The 19,418-nt window shown below is 39.0% G+C and overlaps 3 protein-coding genes across 3 annotated transcripts; 2 read left to right on the forward strand and 1 right to left on the reverse strand.

The window, feature by feature from the left end:
- Positions 1-858: 858 nt before the first annotated feature.
- On the forward strand, positions 859-3,714 carry GCK72_021835 (uncharacterized protein; the record flags this gene model as incomplete). The annotated part of the gene is made up of 8 exons (XM_053734524.1): positions 859-927; positions 1,026-1,142; positions 2,076-2,203; positions 2,255-2,419; positions 2,606-2,725; positions 2,773-2,988; positions 3,285-3,429; positions 3,475-3,714. The coding sequence occupies 8 exons, from the start codon at positions 859-861 to the stop codon at positions 3,712-3,714; spliced, it is 1,200 nt and encodes a 399-aa protein (XP_053583437.1).
- A 1,168-nt stretch (positions 3,715-4,882) lies between these two features.
- On the reverse strand, positions 4,883-6,777 carry GCK72_021836 (uncharacterized protein; the record flags this gene model as incomplete). Its single annotated transcript, XM_003090198.2, has 3 exons — positions 4,883-5,115; positions 6,025-6,423; positions 6,474-6,777. 3 exons carry the CDS (start codon positions 6,775-6,777, stop codon positions 4,883-4,885), a joined length of 936 nt encoding a protein of 311 aa, XP_003090246.2.
- Positions 6,778-17,360: 10,583 nt separating this feature from the next.
- GCK72_021837 (uncharacterized protein) lies at positions 17,361-19,418 on the forward strand (the record flags this gene model as incomplete). The annotated part of the gene is made up of 3 exons (XM_003088880.2): positions 17,361-17,405; positions 17,471-17,627; positions 19,186-19,418. 3 exons carry the CDS (start codon positions 17,361-17,363, stop codon positions 19,416-19,418), a joined length of 435 nt encoding a protein of 144 aa, XP_003088928.1.

A 19,418-nucleotide genomic window follows, 5' to 3' on the forward strand; every position in this document is an offset into this window, starting at 1 on the left:
GTAGTTGACAACTTTTTTCTCGGACGCCACCCTACAAAGTTATAAGGCGGAGAAGTTGGACATTTTTCAATTTTTCATAATTTTTTTGGAATTTTTCGGACTTTTCAAACCATCATATTGTCGAAATAAAAAAGTTCCGACATTTTTTCCTCATCGGTGTTTGCGGACTTAGTGGAAAATTTGATAAAAATTTGATAATTTTCCACTAAGTCCGCAAACACCGATGAGGAAAAAATGTCGGAACTTTTTTATTTCGACAATAACTTCCTCAGATTTTGTTCAAATCTTATAAAAATTAAATTTTTTGAATTTAGAATGTCTAAACGGTTCTAACGACTATAAACATGAAGGGAGACGCAGAGAAACGAGACACTCTAGCTTCTCTGCGTCTTCCCTTTTTCCCCGCCGCCGCACTTCAAAATCGCGCGATTTCAAGCCACTGTATCCCAAAAGTGGGCTGAGCTATCAAAAAGTTGTCAACTACGAAAATGTTGAAAATTTTATGCTCTACATTTTTGTAGTTGACAACTTTTTTGTAGCTCTGCAGGATTTTGAGATATGCGCTCTCAAAGCTTGACAATTTTGAAGTGCGGCAGGGGAGAGAGGAGACGCAGAGAAACGAGACACTCTCGTTTCTCAGCGTCTCTTCTTTAGTTTTACTGTAAAAATACAGTTTTTTGGTCGCACTTTCCATTTTTATAATTATTTTTACACACATCGCAAAACATATGATGTCCCCCCTATCCTTATCAGATACATCTCATCAGAAGACGTTTCTATCTCTCTCTCTGACTGTCTGCGTCTCCCTTCTCTCTCATTCTCTCAAGAAATTCAATCGATTGATTTCATTCAGATGACATGAGCGCAAATCAACGAACAGATTGCTTCTTCAATCTGACCACACCCGAACGCATCGATCTTTTTCGTGTAGGTCAAATTTTTGGGGGCGGGCTCTGGGGTTTCTTGTTTTGTGGGCGGAGCTTATATTCTTCGAAATAAATAATTTTAAAATTGAAAAATTCCAGAGACGACAAGCGTTACGTGTGGAGAATGTGTTCCGAACGTTCTACGGGTGGGCGATGCTGCCGCTGGCGATTTGTGGAGCCATTGCCACCATTATTTTTATTATCAGTTGTTATAAGGTATGTCATTAGAACCGTCTTGAAACGCTGATTCAGAAAATATAAATTTCAGAAAATTTGGTTAAAAAATAAGCGAGTTATAGAAGATTTAAAACTTGAGATTTTTCAAAATTTGAAGAAAACTACTAAACTTTGAGATATTGTAATATTGCTGATTGCAATCCAATTGTTAAGAAATTACTACCATTATGTAGATCAAAAGTAGAGCTACATTTTTGTAGTAGACAACTTTTTGATAGCTCCGCCCACTTTTGAGATATCCGTCTTTAAAGTTAAGCAACTTTCAGATGCGGCGGCGGAAGGAGGGGAGACGCAGAGAAGCTAGAGTGTCTGCCTTCTCTGCGTCTCCACTCTCCCTTATAGTCATTGGAAGCGTCTTGACACGCTGAATTTGAAAATGTTAATTTCAAATCGAAAAAATTGAAAAATGAAGAAGTTAGGATTATCGGAAAGCAAAAACTTTTTTTTGAAATTTTTTGAAAAATCTAAACTACCCAGCTTTAAACATTCCTAATAAATTAATTTCGCGTTTTTTTGTTTTGAGTTTTATATCATTTTATAACACAAATTCTGGGCTACATTTTTGTAATTGACCATTTTTTGATAGCTCCGCCCACTTTTGAGATACACGCTATGGAAGACACGCCCCTTTCCTATTACTGTGTAAGTCGACGATTTTTGGGAGGCTGTAACTCCTGCGGGTGACGTCCTACAAAAAAGTTGTTCACTACAAAAATGTAGCCCAAGATGTGATCTACAAGAATATATAAATTTTTTATAGCATAAATAAGAACTGGGGTCGTAACGGAATCTCAACGTTCACTAAAATAGAAAAATAGAAATTTTTTAATAAAAATTTTTTTTTTGAAATTTTAATTTTTCTCATAATTTTTGAAAGTTTTGCTTGCAATTTCTGTCATTTATATATTCCAGGCCATAAAAGCGCGCCGTGTATCCCGAAAATGCTACGCTCTCCTCATGAATCGTGCAATCGGAGATGCTCTCACATGTTGCTCCGCTCTGGTGACTTGTGCATATGTGCTAACGTGGCATGATATCAAGTGGGTCTTATAAGCGACTTTTAGAATGAAAAATACAATTAAAAATTCCAGCCGAGACATGGTAGTGGTCATCGAGTCGTTCTTCATCGGAAGTTTCTGGTCGGCAATGGTCTCCTATTGCTCTTTGTCTTTATTGAAGTTGTTCGCTGTCTGGAAGCCGTTTCATTATAGAAAATGGTTTACCATGAGGAGATGTGTTAATTTGATGATTATTAGGTAGGTAAAAAGAATGTAAAAAGGAAAAAAAGAAAATAGCCGAGGGGGGAATTGAACCAAGAACCCAAAAACAGTCCACTTGCCGCCCCGACTCCTTAACCAGTAGGCCACGCGGTCGCTTAGAAACGAGTGGGGTGCAGGGCGTAGAGGTGGAGACACTTTTTCAAATAAACTGAATAATTTCAGCTGGACGATCCTCGTACTAATGGTCAGTTACACGTTAGCCGTCTCGGCTCTTGTCAAAATTCCAGACCTCAACGCATGGTCAGGGTGTAAAGCGGAGACTTGTCTCAGGAATATGTATAGGTATGTCCTAAAATTTCGATTTTTTCCTAATCAAAAATAAATTCCAGATCTCGCAACCTGATGACAGCATCCGTCTATTGTTTCACTATACTTGTCTTTGTGATCACTTGTTTCTTCATACGAAAAGCTCAAAACTTTAGTAACTCATTCAAAAAACGCGAGAAGGACGGTGGCGGACGGATACGGATGGTGCGGTTCCCGTTGTGGAAGTTGGCGTTGAATGTGGGAACTTTTGCGATTTTGAACGTTCCTTATGCGATTTGGTGAGGGTTTTCAAGGGTTTCAAATAGAAAATTTGGGTTGAGCGTGTTGGAATTGACTAGAACTTTCCACCAAAGTAAATCATTTTATGAATTAGAAAAGATGTGGAGTTCCTAGTTCCCGCCGCCATCTCTACGCCTTGCACCCTCTTTGTTTTCAAGCAGCCGTGTGGCCTACTGGTTAAGGAGTCTGTGTGGCAAGCGAACGGTTTTGGGGCTCCTGGTTCAATTCCTCTTCCCCATTTTTTATTTTTTATTTCTTTTTACCTCTCTAAAAAACTATAATAACTATCTTCCAGGTGCATCGGCCTGTTCCTCAACCCATACCCATGTCTCTTCCAACGAAACTACTCTGAAATGATGCGTCTCCTCGGATGTATCCGTCTCTTCCTAGTCATTCGATGCATCCTCGACCCAGTCCTCTCGTTTATCACTGATTTTCAGGTAATTTCTACAGTAAGAACGGTAGATCACAAATTTATTTTCCAGCTGCGTCGCGGGTTCCTGGAACTGTTCGGTCAGGGCAGGAAAGTTGGGGATCACCAGCGTGGAACATTCAAACAAAGCTACAGCTCGTCGAGTGCAGATCAGAATTCGATTATCGATCGGGCGACGAGAAGTCAGACGGTTACAACGATTGCAAGTTCAAATCCATCCACAAAGGACAAAACGAAGAAGTCGGCGAGTTTCGGAGGATTGGAGGTCGATCGGAAAATCGATCGGTTTTAAATTTTTTTTTCTTTTTTCCCAAAAAATGTCTCATTACTTGATTCGATTCTTAAGACGGTTTTCCTTTTAATTAATAAACAATTACTTAATTGTAATTATCAGTTGTTATAAGGTATTTCATTGAAACCGTCTTGAAACGTTGATTCTGAAAATATAAATTTCAGCAAATTTGGTTAAAAAATAAGCGAGTTAAAGAAGATTTAAAATTTGAGATTTTTCAAAATTTGAGAAAACTGCTTGACTTTGAGATTCTGTAACATTGCTGATTGTACTCCAATTGCTAAGAAATTACTACCATTATGTAGATCAAAAGTAGAGCTACATTTTCGTGGTTGACAACTTTTTGATAGCTCCGCCCACTTTTGAGATATGCGCCTTTAAAGTTGAAGAACGAGGGATAGCAGACAGCTAGGAGCCTTCACGTAGGCGCTTATATCTCAAAAGTGGGCGGAGCTATGAAAAAGTTGGCAACTACAAAAATAAAGCTCTTAACCTGTTTATACACTTGTATAAACATTTTACATAGAAAATTATAGGAAAATGTAAAAAATTCATAGCATCTTTTTTTCAAGTTTGTCTCATGAATAATGAATTTTTCTCACAGAAAAAGTATATTTTAATGGAGGAAATCGATAAAATCAAACATCAAAACAGAAAGAAAGAGACGCAGAGAAAGCAGAAACTCTAGCTTCTCTGCCTCTCCTTCCTCACCTTCTCTCTCTCTCTTGTCGATGTCCGAGGCGCCGCTCAACTTCAAGCCGCTGTATCTCAAAAGTGGGCGGAGCTATCAAAAAAATGATCACTGCAAAAACATTTAGAATTTCATGTTCTATATTTTTGTAGTTGACAACTTTTTACTAGATCGCCACCCTATGAAGTTATAAAGCGGAGAAGTTGGAAGTTTTTCAAATCTCCAATTTTTCTTTCAATTTTTTTATCGCGCTCTACCGCACTAGCTGAAAATTCTCTATTTAGAAAGATAAAGTTTATTGATACAATAATTTATAAAGAACATATCATTTTGAATTCAAGTCAGACAAGAGAAGCGATAGAGATACAACTGGGGGATTAGACTAGAGGCAAGTACTAAAACACTACTGAAACATTGACCGGGTGCGTATAGATGAGATAATTAGGGGAGAGGTAATTAAGACAATAATTAATTAAGTCAATAATCAAAGTACTGTGGGCCGACTTCTCCCTCCTCCAATTCCTCTTCTTCCATTTCCTCATCTCCTTCCTCTTCCTCCTCTTCTTCTTCCTCCTCATCCACCAGCGCCACTGCCTGAATACGTGCCATATATTGTTGATGATGTTCATGTTGCCTTCGGATCATTTCACGAAGTTGAGCAAATGCTTGAGCCTCCATACGATCCACGAGCTCCTGGTCTATTGGGTAGGCTGGAAATTTTTTTTTAAATTTAAAAATTTTTTTTTGAAAAATTGTCCAACTTTAAGATCCCGTCACGGGTCCCCATTGTATTCCATTATCCCAGTTTTGGTAAAAGTACTAAACAAGACACGGGCTACATTTTTGTAGTTGACAACTTTTTTGTAGAACACCTCCCTGATGAGTTATGACATATGGAAGTGAGCCGACTCCCAAGGTTTTGAGGAAGGGTGTCGCGCCGCCCGTTTTTACGTGTTTACCCCATTTTTTTAGTTTTTAATATGCATATTAACAAAAAAGTTGCTTAAATAAGTTTTCAATCTTTAAAAAACCAAAAGCTAGTTGAAATCACTGAAAACTTCACAAAAAACGGTTGCAACCGCGCTCCATTGACAACTCACCACTACAAAACTTTGAGCACCCGTAGCTCCGCCCCCTTTTACTCCCATCTTCTAATTTATTAGTACATATATTAAACAAAACACGGGCTACATTTTTGTAGTTGACAACTTTTTTGTAGCTCCGCCCATTTTTGAGATATAGCGCTCCAAACTTTTCTTTAATCAACAAAAACTAACTGAACAAGGGTTTTGGGAAAAGTTGCGTTGAAAGAAAAGTGCGCTGCACAAGAAGTTTTTCGACGGATTTTAGTTTAGAAAACAGATTTAGAATCGTCACGTCTTCAGCTTCTCAGTCATATAAGATTCGAAAAGAAAAGTATATTTTCTACCTTTCTACCTTCAAGGTTAAGCACAAACTCCCCCATATCTCAGCGAGTTTTCAACATACCAAAATTTTAAAAACAGATTCAGAATTCCCAGAATTCACGTCTTCAGGTTTCCAATCATATAACATTTTTACAATTTCCCTTGCCAGGCGCACCACCCTGCACCCATTTTTAACTCATTTCCAAAACTCACGAGCAATCTGATCCAAATACACGTTCTCGTCCTCCTTCAACTTCTTCGTCTGCATTACAATATGATCAATCGACTCCTGGTAATCGGTTTCCACCTCCGCTCTCAAAAACACCTGTCTCTCAACCATATATCCAAACTTCATGAGTTCCGTCGTCACATAGTGCTTTCCGTCGTCAAACGGCTCAGGGAAGATGTACTTGAGCAGTCGGAATACCGTACTTTGACGCAGCTCCGTTATGTCATAACCGTCACGGATCCGGTGTACGGATCGATAGGGCGGAGGGAGGACCATCATACCACAGGTGGCATGGAGCATGCAATCGGCCAACTCGGTGTGATCGGTTTTCCGACAGAATTGGATAAGGGTGCAGAGGAGTTGGGACAGTTGGAAGGCGGGGTCTAAACACGTTTTTCATGAAAAGTATGCAATAGAGCGCATGTGCACTTACTACTCGGATGAATCATTCCAAATGATCCGACTCGTTGCGATTTAATCTCCTGATCCACCCCAATCGCTCCGACCATTGTCTCCCCCACCATTCGACTATAATCCTCCAAGTACGCCGACCGTTGGAATATTTTCAGCTCGGTATCATAAACCCATGCCATCAGGGCCTTCATCGGGCTGTCACGGTTTTCGAGGAACGGACGCCATGGGGTGGGGAAGCTGGAGTTGATGATACGCCCCACTTGGTATTGACGACGTGGTGTGGAGAGGACGACGCCGAATGGGTTCACGTGCTCGCGGTTCATTTGAACACTGAAAATTGGAATAGATAGGTCGATGGTATGTTAGAAATAGTTTAAAAAGAGAAAAAGAGCAATGTACACAAAAAATGGAGAGCCCGTCACACTAGCAGGATGACAAAGTGAGACACCACCAGTTCCGGAGTGCCGGTGCCACACCGCCCGTTTTTATCCTATTATCACAATTTTCGGTATATATATTAAACAAGACACGGGCTACATTTTTGTAGTTGACAACTTTTTTGTGGGACACCTTCCTAATGAGTTATGGCATAGCGAAGTAAAAGACTGATGAAGACAGAATGACACAATAGGGGAGTCGCCGCATGTTTGGCAGAAAGGGTATCTCACCACCCGTTTAACCCATTACCCCGATTTTTGGCATATACACCAAACAAGACACGGGCTACATTTTTGTAGTTGTCAACTTTTTTGTAGGACACCATTCTGATGAGTTATGGCATAGCAAAGTAAGACTCTCTGACTTTTAGCTACACTATCCCTTTAAGCTACAAGGTCAGCAGAGCTGACTGAAAATCTTTATTAAATAAAGTATATAGTATTAAGTTTCGGTTAGTTAAAACCACTATAAAGAGAAAGAGAGACACAGAGAGAGGTCAGACACCGACACTCCGGAACGGGCGGTTGATCCCTTTTTTTCATACAGTCTACCCCGGTTCCTCACTTCGCTGTGCTATATCTTATCAGGGAGGTGTCCTATCAAAAAGTTGTCAACTACAAAAATGTAGCCCTGGGTTTGTTTGGTGTATATATCAAAAATAGGAAAGCGTGGGTGAAAGAGGGCGGAGCTACGGGTGCTGGAGAGGAGAGTTGTTTTTAAGCCCGCAGTTTTTTGTGTTGAAAACTTATTTCAGCAAGTTTTTTGGTAACCTATAATATCCTTGCCTTCACAAGACGGTAAAAAAGAAAATTATTTATTTAATTTGGTTTCAAGTATGTCTTTTGGCAAACGTCTTCTCTTTTTTAGGTCGTCTGTCCCCCCAACCGATCACGAGTGTCTTTAGAGAGAATTGTTCTTTTTTTGAATCTTTTTCTTTTCGGAAGGGAAGCAATGGTCTATTGTATTATCAAACGTGAAAATCTCCGAGAAAACTGAATAAAGAAAGAAAAGAAGGGAGGAGAATCGGTAGAATTTAGTGAAGGTTATAAGAACGTCATAATGGGGGAACTAATCGGTGAAGAGAACTTAACTGATGGTAGTTAAAAAGATGGGCGGTTCGAGGAAACCTAAAATAATTGACAGAAAAAAAGACACGGTAAACAAATTATGATACCATTAGTTATGGTATCTCAGACATCACAGTTCACGCTAAAATACAGTAATAGTTAACCGTTTATCGTAATGTGACAGCGTAAATACTTGCAATCCAGGACGGCGCATAACTCGCTTAAAACGCCATATTTTGAGCTGAAAAATATACCAAAATGTAGATCTCGGCGAGTTCTATGTACAGTACCGCTCAAAAGTATATTAAGTTTTGCCTTTTTCAGTTGAAAACGCCCAACTTTGAGAGTGTGTTACGGTAAAACTAACTGTCCCATCACGTAGATTTTTAATGGATCAAACAGATCAAAGATAAAACTTCATTTTTGTAGTTGACAACTTTTTTGTACGGATACTCCCTAGCAAGTTACCAGAGTTGCGCGGAAGTGATTTTTTCAAATCCGGAAGTCGGAAGTCGGAAGTCGGAAGTCGGAAGTAAAATTCCTAATCCGGAAGTCGGAAGTCGGAAGTCGGAAGTAAAATTCCAAATCCGGAAGTCGGAAGTAAAATTTTGAAAACGGAAGTCGGAAGTCGGAAGTCGGAAGTCGGAAGTGAAAAAATGCCCGGAAGTCGGAAGTCGGAAGTCGGAAGCCGGAAGTCGGAAGTAATTTTCTTCGCAAATATTTAAAAACTTCAAAAGAAAATATCATGAAATTCACAAAAATCAGTGAGAAACTAGTTTTTGGCTGAAGAAAAGCCTATTTTCTGTCCTTTTAGACCATTTTTCCTTGTATTTCTGAGAAATTTACTTTTCCTAATCTCCACTCTTATGAAATGACGGAAGTCGGAAGTGAAACTCCAAATCCGGAAGTCGGAAGTCGGAAGTAAAATTTTCAAAACGGAAGTCGGAAGTCGGAAGTCGGAAGTGAAAAAATGCCCGGAAGTCGGAAGTCGGAAGTCGGAAGTCGGAATTCCGCGCAACTCTGCAAGTTACATATCGTCGAAGTAATTTCTCCCTCAAATCGACTTTTTTCAGTGCAATATATAATAGAGAGATTTTTGAGCTATGGTCTTAAAATGACCATAACTCTCTAGGGAGTGTCCGTTCAAAAAAGTTGTCAACTACAAAAATGAAGCTCTACTTTTGATCTGTTTAATCCATCAAAAGTTTTCTTGGTGTGACATACTAATTCCAATAAATTTCACGAAGGTAATTAACTAATTAGCAGACTGTAACAAGAATATCATAAGGTAGCGTAGACAGGTTGACGATCGGTTACTAACATCGAAAACCAATTAGTGGCAAAAATTTTTAGAAATTAGTTAATACAGGTAGTAAACAAGACATAATGTTGACGAGAACTTTTCCAACCTTTCCTATTGAAATCGCGGTTGGAATTTTCGGTTCAAAACGCGGTAAAGGCGCCAGACAAGTTTTTGTGGAGTCTGGCGTCCCTTTGACGCGGATTTTTCATTCAAGGCGCGACAAAGGCGCGCCAGTCTTAATTCGGACCGTCTGGCGCGCTTTCGACGCGTTTTTCAGTGAGAAAAGTTGATTTTTGCGATTTTAGCGATTCTTCTCACTTTTTTTTTTCAATTTTTCCAGGTTTCTGCGCATGCTCAGTATCAAAATAGCCGTTTTGTCGTAAACTAAACAAAACGTGCTGAACAAAAATTTTCAAAGTTTCATCATCAGTCGCTCAAAAGGTCATCACATATCCAACTGAATGCAAATATAATCGGCTCAACAAGTTCAAACAGTTGTATCTCGAAAAGTGTTGGCCTAATGGTCATGAAAATTGGAAAAAAAATGAACGGTTTAGACGGAAATATATTAAAACTTTATCAATTTGTTTTAAAAACATTGAAAATATTGAGAAGAGTGGTCAATGTAACCCGATTACAAGTCAATAACTCAACGTTTACTAATAAAATGTCGTACTCATGTCTTTTCAGAACGTCTAACAAATTGCCGACATGAAAATCGAATTTTCCGTTGATATGTAGTAATCTACACTCTCACCACATCGAGACCGGAGGGGTTATGTAAATAGTCGGGAAACTGATAAAAATTACTGATTATTTTCAGGGAGATGCTTCACAATGCAGTTACATACAGTACCGCTCATAAGTATATTAAGTTTTGGTTTTTTCAGTTGAAAAGGTCCAACTTTGAGAGTGTGTTATGGTAATACTGATTGTCCCATCAAGTAGATTTTAACAAGATCTTATAGATCAAAAGTAGAGCTCCATTTTTGTAGTTGACAACTTTTTTGTACGGACGCTCCCTAGAGAGTTATGGTCATTTTAAGACGACACCTCAAAAATCACTCTGTTACTTTGTTGGTATGTAACCTGCTAGGGAGTGTCCGTACAAAAAAGTTGTCAATTACAAAAAGGAAGTACTACCCTTGATCTGTATGATCCATTAAAAGTTTTCTTGGTGGGACAATCAGAATTACTACGGCACACTTTCAAAGTTGGTCATTTTCCACTGAAAACAGCCAAAGTTGATACCTTTTTGTCCGGTACTGTACATAGGTTGACAAAAGTTCAGATGGTACTATTCAATGAGGAACGATACAAAAAAATATTCATTTTATTCTAGTTCAGCATGTCTTGATTAGTTCATATACCAATTTTCAATGTAAATGCGCCATGGGAAGTCGAGTTCAAAGAATGGTGTCCTGATTTTGGCACCTTGAAGGCTCTATATCTCAGAAACAACACTACAAACCTATGTCAATTTTATGATATTCTTGTTCAACATGTCTTTTTTACTATTCCTACCAATTTTCAGAGACTTTCACCGGATAATGTTCGAGAAACTGACTAAATGCCCATTCCGCACACTTCACAGGCTTCAAATCTCTATATCTTAAAATCTAAGCTATGAACTTATATTAAATTTGAAGATATTTTTGTTCAGCATGTCTTATTTAGTATTCCTTTCGATTTTCAAAAGATTCAACCTATAAATATTGGAGAAATGGGAGAATGGGAGTACAACTTATGTCAAGTGAATAATAGAGCAGTAGGGTGTCCCCCTACAAGCTTTAAAGTCCTATATCTCAAAAACCAAACCTGCAACGTATGTTAAAATAATAATATTCTAGTTCAGCATGTTTAAATTAGTCTATTACCCAATTTTCAAGAACAATCGATGACAAATTGTAATTGTAATTAAGAAATAGTTAAGACTGGAAGAGTGGTGAGTTCCCCCAACTTCTACACCCCATATCTTAATAACCATACACCTAACATAGATCAACTTTTAGATATTCTTGTTTAGAATTTCTTATTTAGTATTTCTATCAATTTTCACAAGATTAGAGCTTCAAATACTGGAGAAACGCTAGTACAATTTATGTCAAGTCAGTAATAGCGGAGCTGGCGTGCCCTAGACGCGTTTTTGCGTTTTCTGCACACAACATACTGTAGCCTTAACTTATCTTTATCTATCAACAATAAAACAATTCTATATATAAAAAAAAGAAAAGAAGTCGATATAAACCCACGTCGGACGACGCAAGGGGACATCATAGTGAGAGAGAGAGAGAGAGAAAGAGACATAGAGAGTCAGAGAACAGGGGAGCGAGGCGCCAGAAGAAAGAAATGTATAGAGGAGACAAGAGAAGCGTCTCTTTTTTCTTTTTGGTTGGTTGGAGGTCGCTGGTGGTGTCTTCATGAAGGAGAGAACTGGGGAGGGGGGCCAATTTTATAGAGTGTAAGGGGGGGGGGGGGTAAGGAAAAGAAAAGAGAATGAGATGGGTTCTCTTCTTACAAATTTGTCTTGAGACTACTGGAGGGGAAGAGATTTTTGATCTTTCTCGGCAGAAACCCGCACCAGGCTCGCAGCAGTCCAGCATCAGGCAAGCGTAGAGTGCGTGCCTGATGCGGTTGTGCTGCGGTACTGTAGCGTACGTGTTGCGGAAAGGTTGCTGCTGTGCTGCTCTGGCGCTGCTAAAATTAGGCCGCTGCCTCCTTTGCTATAGTTTCTTGCACCGAAGACAGTTTACTATTTATTTAATTACATTTATTTACAAAACTTAAATACAACTACAACCTATAATAGATGTACATAAATCTGAACATAGTACAATTCACGAAAATGTATACATATGTGAAAAAATAGTACAATTTATGAATTAATTTTCGATGATGTTGCATTCAGCTTGCTTTGAAATCCTCGTCGTTTCCTATCGTTCAAATTTCTGAAAAAAGACGTAAACCTTATTATCGAAATAAAAAAGTTCCGACATTTTTTACCGACGCGTGTTTGCGGACTCAGTGCAAAATTTAATAATTTAGCACTACGTCCGCAAACACGCGTCGGTAAAAAATGTCGGAACTTTTTTGTCGCGACAATACAGTGCGCGTCATAAATATGCGCCACCCCCCAAAATCGGTGTTTTCGGAGAAGCGAGTTATTTTTCTGAGAAATCGTTATCAAAATTGAATTCAGCGTATCAAAAAACCTAAATTCCCAAGTTTTGAGAAAAAAATGTCGAAAAATACGTCCAGACCGCCAAAGAGTCGCTAAAATGGCCGCGTCATAAATATACGCCATCTCCCAAAAAATGAGAAATAGTTCAATTTTTTGCAATTTCATTTAAATTTTTTGTAGAAATTTGTTCATAAAACAGAATCTAACGATGTTTTTGAATACTTACTCGACAGTTCTCAAAAAACTCCCTGTGATATTTTGAAATTTCAGCACTTTTTGGCAATTTTCACGATTTTTGAGAAATTACCGTTATTTTCTGGTCTCGAAATAAAGTACCTGTCTGTATTTTAACATTTTGCAAGCCTACAACACTCAATCTTCCTATTTCAACCTTATTTGAAGCCAGAAATTGATATTCCAGGTCTTAATTTAGTCGATTCAGGTAACTCGAGTCAACTAGGTCTGTAAGCATTGGAAGTTGTAGACTAGAAATGAGATTTCTGGCGAGCTGGAGGATCGAGTATTGGGTGAAACCGCACGAAACCCTTAATTTTGTATTATTTTCTTTCAATTTGCCTATATATCTTGAAATCTACCCTTGGTAAGGACCACTGAGAACCTTTCAAATGAGAAGAGAAGCTGCCATGTGCTATGAACTTGTTTCACACCTGTTCGGCCTAGAAATCGTCTGTATATTCTTATCAGACTCACAATTTGTTATGGTAACAAGCATATTTGACTAAAAGTAAGTGAATAATGACATATTTTGCTTATAAGCATAGTGACAAGGTGAGATAAGCTGTCTCAGTTAGATGAGTTCTTTCATGACAACTACAATGAACCTGTGGAGAGCTAGGGGTTTTCTCCGAGGCGAATCAAATTAAATTATGAATTTTTCGAGTTATTTGAATTAGGAAGCAGGGGTTTCGTGCGGTTTCACCCAATACTCGATCCTCCAGCTCGCCAGAAATCTCATTTCTAGTCTACAACTTCCAATGCTTACAGACCTAGTTGACTCGAGTTACCTGAATCGACTAAATTAAGACCTGCAATATCAATTTCTGGCTTCAAATAAGGTTGAAATAGGAAGATTGAGTGTTGTAGGTTTGCAAAATGTTAAAATACAGACAGGTACTTTATTTCGAGACCAGAAAATAACGGTAATTTCTCAAAAATCGTGAAAATTGCCAAAAAGTGCGGAAATTTCAAAATATCACAGGGAGTTTTTTGAGAACTGTCGAGTAAGTATTCAAAAACATCGTTAGATTCTGTTTTATGAACAAATTTCTACAAAAAATTTAAATGAAATTGCAAAAAATTGAACTATTTCTCATTTTTTGGGAGGTGGCGTATATTTATGACGCGGCCATTTTAGCGACTCTTTGGCGGTCTGGACGTATTTTTCGACATTTTTTTCTCAAAACTTGGGAATATAGGTTTTTTGATACGCTGAATTCAATTTTAATAACGATTTCTCAGAAAAATAACTCGCTTCTCCGAAAACACCGAGTTTGGGGGGTGGCGCATATTTATGACGCGCACTGTATATAGAGTATTGAAAAAATCTCACCTTTTCATTTTTCCTGAAATCCTATTAGGCTCGACTGGCGGTGATGTTGTCTTTTTAGCAGTTGAAAGCTGAAATGTGATTGTTTTGTTTCTATAGACACACGTATTTTTATTCCAATAAACGGGGAGAATTATTTTCATAAAATAAATCCAGAGAAAACATTTGTATGAAAAACAGAAAAATAGGAAAAAAGTGAATAAAACTATAAGTTTTCGTAACTGGAAAAGATGGAGCGCACTTGCTGAATGTTGCCTAGGTGCTGCTGGAGAGCAGCGGGTCTGTTGCTGCAGTGTTGCGGATACGCTGCCGCATCCTAGTTGCTGCACACGTGCTGCCGACACGTTTCAGAAAACGAAGCGCGTTTGAATGATGCGTTCCTGATGCTGCAGTGTTGCGCGCCTGTTGCTCAACGGGTAAATGTTGCGTGCCTGATGCGGGGTTCTGCCGAGTTGCTTGGCGACAATAAGGTACAATTTGAATGTGACGATGAGTGAGATGTTAGAGGAATTGAAGTTAAGGAGCTGGGTGGGCGGAGTTTAGGATTCTATCCCCCCTTTGGTATGATTACTAAACAAGACACGGGCTATATTTTTGTAGTTGACAACTTTTTGATAGAACACCTCCCTGATGAGTTATGACACAGCGAAGTGAAAAACCGGGGAAGACTGGGTGACAAAGGAGGAACCACCGTATGCTTGGCAGGAAGGGTATCCCGCTGCTATTTTTTGTTGAATCTCTTTAATTTATGGCACACATACTAAACAAAATACGCGCTACATTTTTCTAGTTAACAACTTTTTTGTAAAACATTTCCCTGAGGAGTTATGGAATAGCGAAGTGAGGGACAAGGGAAGACAGGGTGACAAAGGGGGAGTCGCCGTGTGTTCCGGAGTATCGGTGTCACACCGCCCGTTTTTACCCTATTATCCCAGTTTTCGGTGTGTATATTGTACAAGACACGGGCTACATTTTTTTAGTTAACAACTTTTTTGTAGGACACTACCGTGATGAATAATGGCATAGGGAAGTGAGGGAATGTAATGAGCAGTATGAAGAAAGGGGGAGCCACAGCCCGTTCAGGAGTGTTGGTGCCACACCGCCCGTTTTTACCCCATTATTCCAGTATTTGGTGTGTTTACTAAACAAAACACGGGCTACATTTTTGTAGTTGACAACTTTTTGATAGGACACCACCCTGAGGAGTTATAGCGGTTATTATAGCGTGAGGGAGTTAGAGGCTCGGTCAACAAGGGGAGCCGAGCCTCATGTCCGGGAAGAAGTGTCTAGCGCCGCCCGTTTCAGCTCCCTAACCGTAATTTTTGGTATGTATACTGTATACTAAACAAGACACGGGCTACATTTTTGAAGTTGAAAACTTTTTTCTAGCTCCGCCCACTTTTAAGATATAGCGTTTCCAATAGTGTGAAGATACAGGATATCACCACTTACTTGTTAGTGGCGCTGACTAGTGAGACACACTTCTTACAATTACAAAAAAAGAAAATTATTGGTTTTTTAAAAGAAAAATTACTAGTCACACAAATTTTTTCTAATCTTAAATTTGAAAATGGACAAAATGAATAAAACTACGAAGAAAAACGAGGAAAAGGATTATTTCTAACTACTGACGTCAATCACACAAGAGCTCACACAAATCTCTATTGCTCCACTCCAAAATTCCTAATCCCAACAAATTTAATATTTCGTATGTATACTAACCAAGATTAGAGCTCTATTTTTGTAGTTGACAACTTTTCAATAGCTCCGCCCACTTTTGAGATACGGGGTGTTACTGGTAGGTAGTGCGTATAACTTCAACACCCCTTATCTCAAAAGTGGGCGGAGTTATCAAAAAGTTGTCAACTACAAAAATAGAGCTCTTAATTTGCTCAACACATTTATATAAACATTTGACATGGAAAATTAATCTAGCAGTCTCAAAACTTAACTCAATTATTCCAGTCTGGTCAGTGTGACCTGGCCCACATAAAATCTAACAACAAAAATCCTCTTACGGAGGGGAAAAAGAGCACATGTAAATCCATAAGTGCCCTGCTCTTAGAAATAGGAAAAGAGCCCCTCTTCCCCTTATAGAGGGGAGTTGCTAGGAGTCACCTGGAGACACCAGTCACCGGAAAACAACTTAGTAGGGTGTCTGGCTTATGTCTAGTGCCATATGAATATCGGGATACAAACTGGGAAAAAGGGATTCTAGGATATAAAAATAAGAAAAAATTTGTATTGGTTTTTGTCAGAAAATATAAGGAGGATTCAGAATCCGTTTGAATTTTTCTGATTCGACAGAAATTCGCTGAAATAGAGGGCTTTGAAGTTAGAGGACGCATTGAGGTGAGGAAGTGCGCTCTATTGAAATTGATGTATCTCAGTGAGTTTCTAACCGATTTCAATTTTGAAAACATATTTGAGACCGTCATAACTTGAACATTTCAATGATATAATATTTGTATGAAAAATGTGAATTAAAACTTCCAAACGTGAGCATCTTGCTTCGAAAGGTAAGGTGCGTGCAATATGTCGCTGCGTTGCGGTCGCGTAACGGCTGCTGCAAAATTGAAAACTAGGCAAAAAAAATATGACTAGAAAGCTGAACTCAAGAGCTTTTCGAATATATTTTTAATTTTTGATAAATCAAAAATTCGCTGAGATAGAGGGCTTTGAAGGTAGACACATTTAACAAGCTAAAAAGTCCTCCGACTTCAAACTGCTTTATCTCAGCGAGTTTTCAACCTATCAGAATTTAGAAAACAGATTCAGAATTCTCACGTCTTCAGCTTTTTAGTTATATAAGATTTAAAACGGAAAATATGTTTCCTACCGGTTCCGGTCAAGACCATCCCCAGGACTTGAAAAGAGTGAAAAGCGCCCTTTGGCAAACTTCCCCATATCTCAGCGAGTTTTCTACCTATTAAAATTCTGAAAACAGATTCTGAATTCTCACGTCTTCAGCTTTCCAGTCATGTAAGATTTGAAAAGAAACATTTATTTTCTACCGGTTCCCGTCAAGATTAAAGGCTACCGTCCCCAAGAGGAAAAGCGCGCCTCACAAACTTCCCCATATCTCCGCGAGTTTTCCACCTATCAAAATTTTGAAAACAGATTCTGAATCCTCACATCTTCAGCTTTTCAGCTACATATCACACTAATTATTTATCTTACTATTCCCAATTTTACACAGGAAAACACATCTCATTCTCTTAAAACCTTGAATTTTTAAATTTTCCCACGTGTCCCTTCCTCCCCATTTTCCCCATATTGAAAATTTTATTTTCGATTTCCCTTCATTCCCCAAACCACAAGAAAAGTTCCGTTTCTCTTATTTTCAAAAAATGAGCAAGAACTGTAAATCAGCCGAGAACACCGATGATGATAGGGTAAGTCAACACTGCAACTATTCACAAAACGCGCCAACGACACGCCAGCCATCTCCCATTTTCAGACCCTTGCCGAAGACGATCAAAACGATCAAAACTCGGGATCGATGGATCATCGATTCGAGAGAATTACGGTGACACTGGAGAAAGTTGGCGGGAAGAAGTTCGGACTCGGCATCGCGTCGGTTCATCAACGTATTTTGGTGTGCAAGGTGGAGAATGGTGAGGATTTTTGGGAAGTGTTGTATATGGTTGGAAAGGGGAAGACGTGAGAATTCTGAAACTGTTTTCTAAATTTTGAAAAGTTGAGAACTCGATGAGATATGGGGGAGTTTGTCGAGAGGCGCTTTTCACTCTTTTTAAGTCCTGGGTGACGGTACTCCTTTTACCTTGACGGGAACCTGTAGGAAATATATTTTTCTTCTCAAATTTTATCTGCCTAAAAAGCTGAAGACGTGAGAATTCTGAAGCTGTTTTCAGAATTCTGATAGCTAGAAAACTCGCTGAAATACAGAGGCGTTTAGGTGGGGCGCTTTTCACAATTTTCAAGCCCTGGCTAACGGTACCCCTTCACCTTGACGGGAACCCGTGGGAAACACATTTTTCTTTTCAAATTTTATATGACTGAAAAGCTAAAAATGTGAGGATTCTGAAACTGTTTTCAGAATTTTGATAGGTTGAGAACTCGCTGAGATACAGAGAAGTTTGTGAGGCGCGCTTTTCACGCTTTTGAAGCCCTGGATGACGGTACTCCTTTACCTTGATGGGAACCGCTAGAAAATATATTTTTGTTTTTATGTCTTATATAACTGAAAAGCGGTAGACGTGAGGATTTGGAATCTGTTTTCAGAATTCTTATAACTAGAAAACTCGCTGAAATACAGAGGAATTTAGGTGGCGCGCTTTTCACGCTTTTTAAGTCCTGGCTGACGGCACTCCTTTACCTTGATGGGAACCTGTAGGAAATATATGTTTCTTCTCAAATCTTATATAACTGGAAAGCTGAAGACGTGAGATATGTTTTCAAAATTTTGATAGCTAGAAAACTCGCGGAGATACAGAGGAGTTTGTCAGGCGCGCTTTTTACTCATTTTAGGTCCTGCGGATGGTCTTGACCGGAACTGGCAGGAAATAAATGTTCTTTCCAAACCTTATATGACTGGAAAGCGAAAGACGGGAGGATTCTGAATCTGTTTTCAAAATTTTGATAGGTTGAAAACTCGCTGAGATAGAGCAGGTTGAAGTTTGAGGACTTCTTTGATGCGCTCTCAGAAGACGTCCTTAACTTTAAAGCGTTCTATCTCAGCGAGTTTTTGACCTATTAAAAATTTGAAAATATATTCAAAAAGCTCTTGATTTCAGCTTTCCAAGCATATATTTTTTGCATAGTTTCCAACTTTGCACTAGCCGCTACGCGACCGCAACGCAGCGACATATAACTCAGCGCCCAATCTATCGAAGCCAGATGCTCTCTTTTGGAATTGTTTTGAATTTTCAATCCTAATGAAAGTTATATCATTAAAAAGCTTAAATTATGGCGGTTCTAAAACTGTTTTTAAACTTGAAATTGGTTGAAAACTCACTGAGATACACCAATTTCAATAGAGCGCGCTTCCTCACCTGAGTGCGACCTCCAACTTCAAAGCCCTCTATCTCAGCGAATTTTTGTCGAATCATAAAAATTCAAACGGATTCTGAATCCTCACGACTTCCGCTTTCCAACCACACTTCACTCATAGCACATTGACACTTTAAACCCCGCCCACTTTCCTATTTCCAGACTCCCTGGTCAACGGTGTGCTCAGATACGGAGATCAAATTCTAGAGATTAACAAGAAGGAGGTTTTGACGAAAATCGACTGTAAAAAGCGTCTGATGTCAAGTCTGAAAGAGAAGGGAACCGTCGAAATGTTGTTGTTGCGTCCGAAGACACCAGACGCCGTCACGATGATCGAACAGGAGATTCAGATGTCACAACAGCCGAGTAGCACTGCGCAAGCGAAGCAGAATTGA

The sequence above is a fragment of the Caenorhabditis remanei genome, chromosome V (genome assembly GCF_010183535.1).
Source record: "Caenorhabditis remanei strain PX506 chromosome V, whole genome shotgun sequence".
Lineage (NCBI taxonomy): Eukaryota > Metazoa > Nematoda > Chromadorea > Rhabditida > Rhabditidae > Caenorhabditis > Caenorhabditis remanei.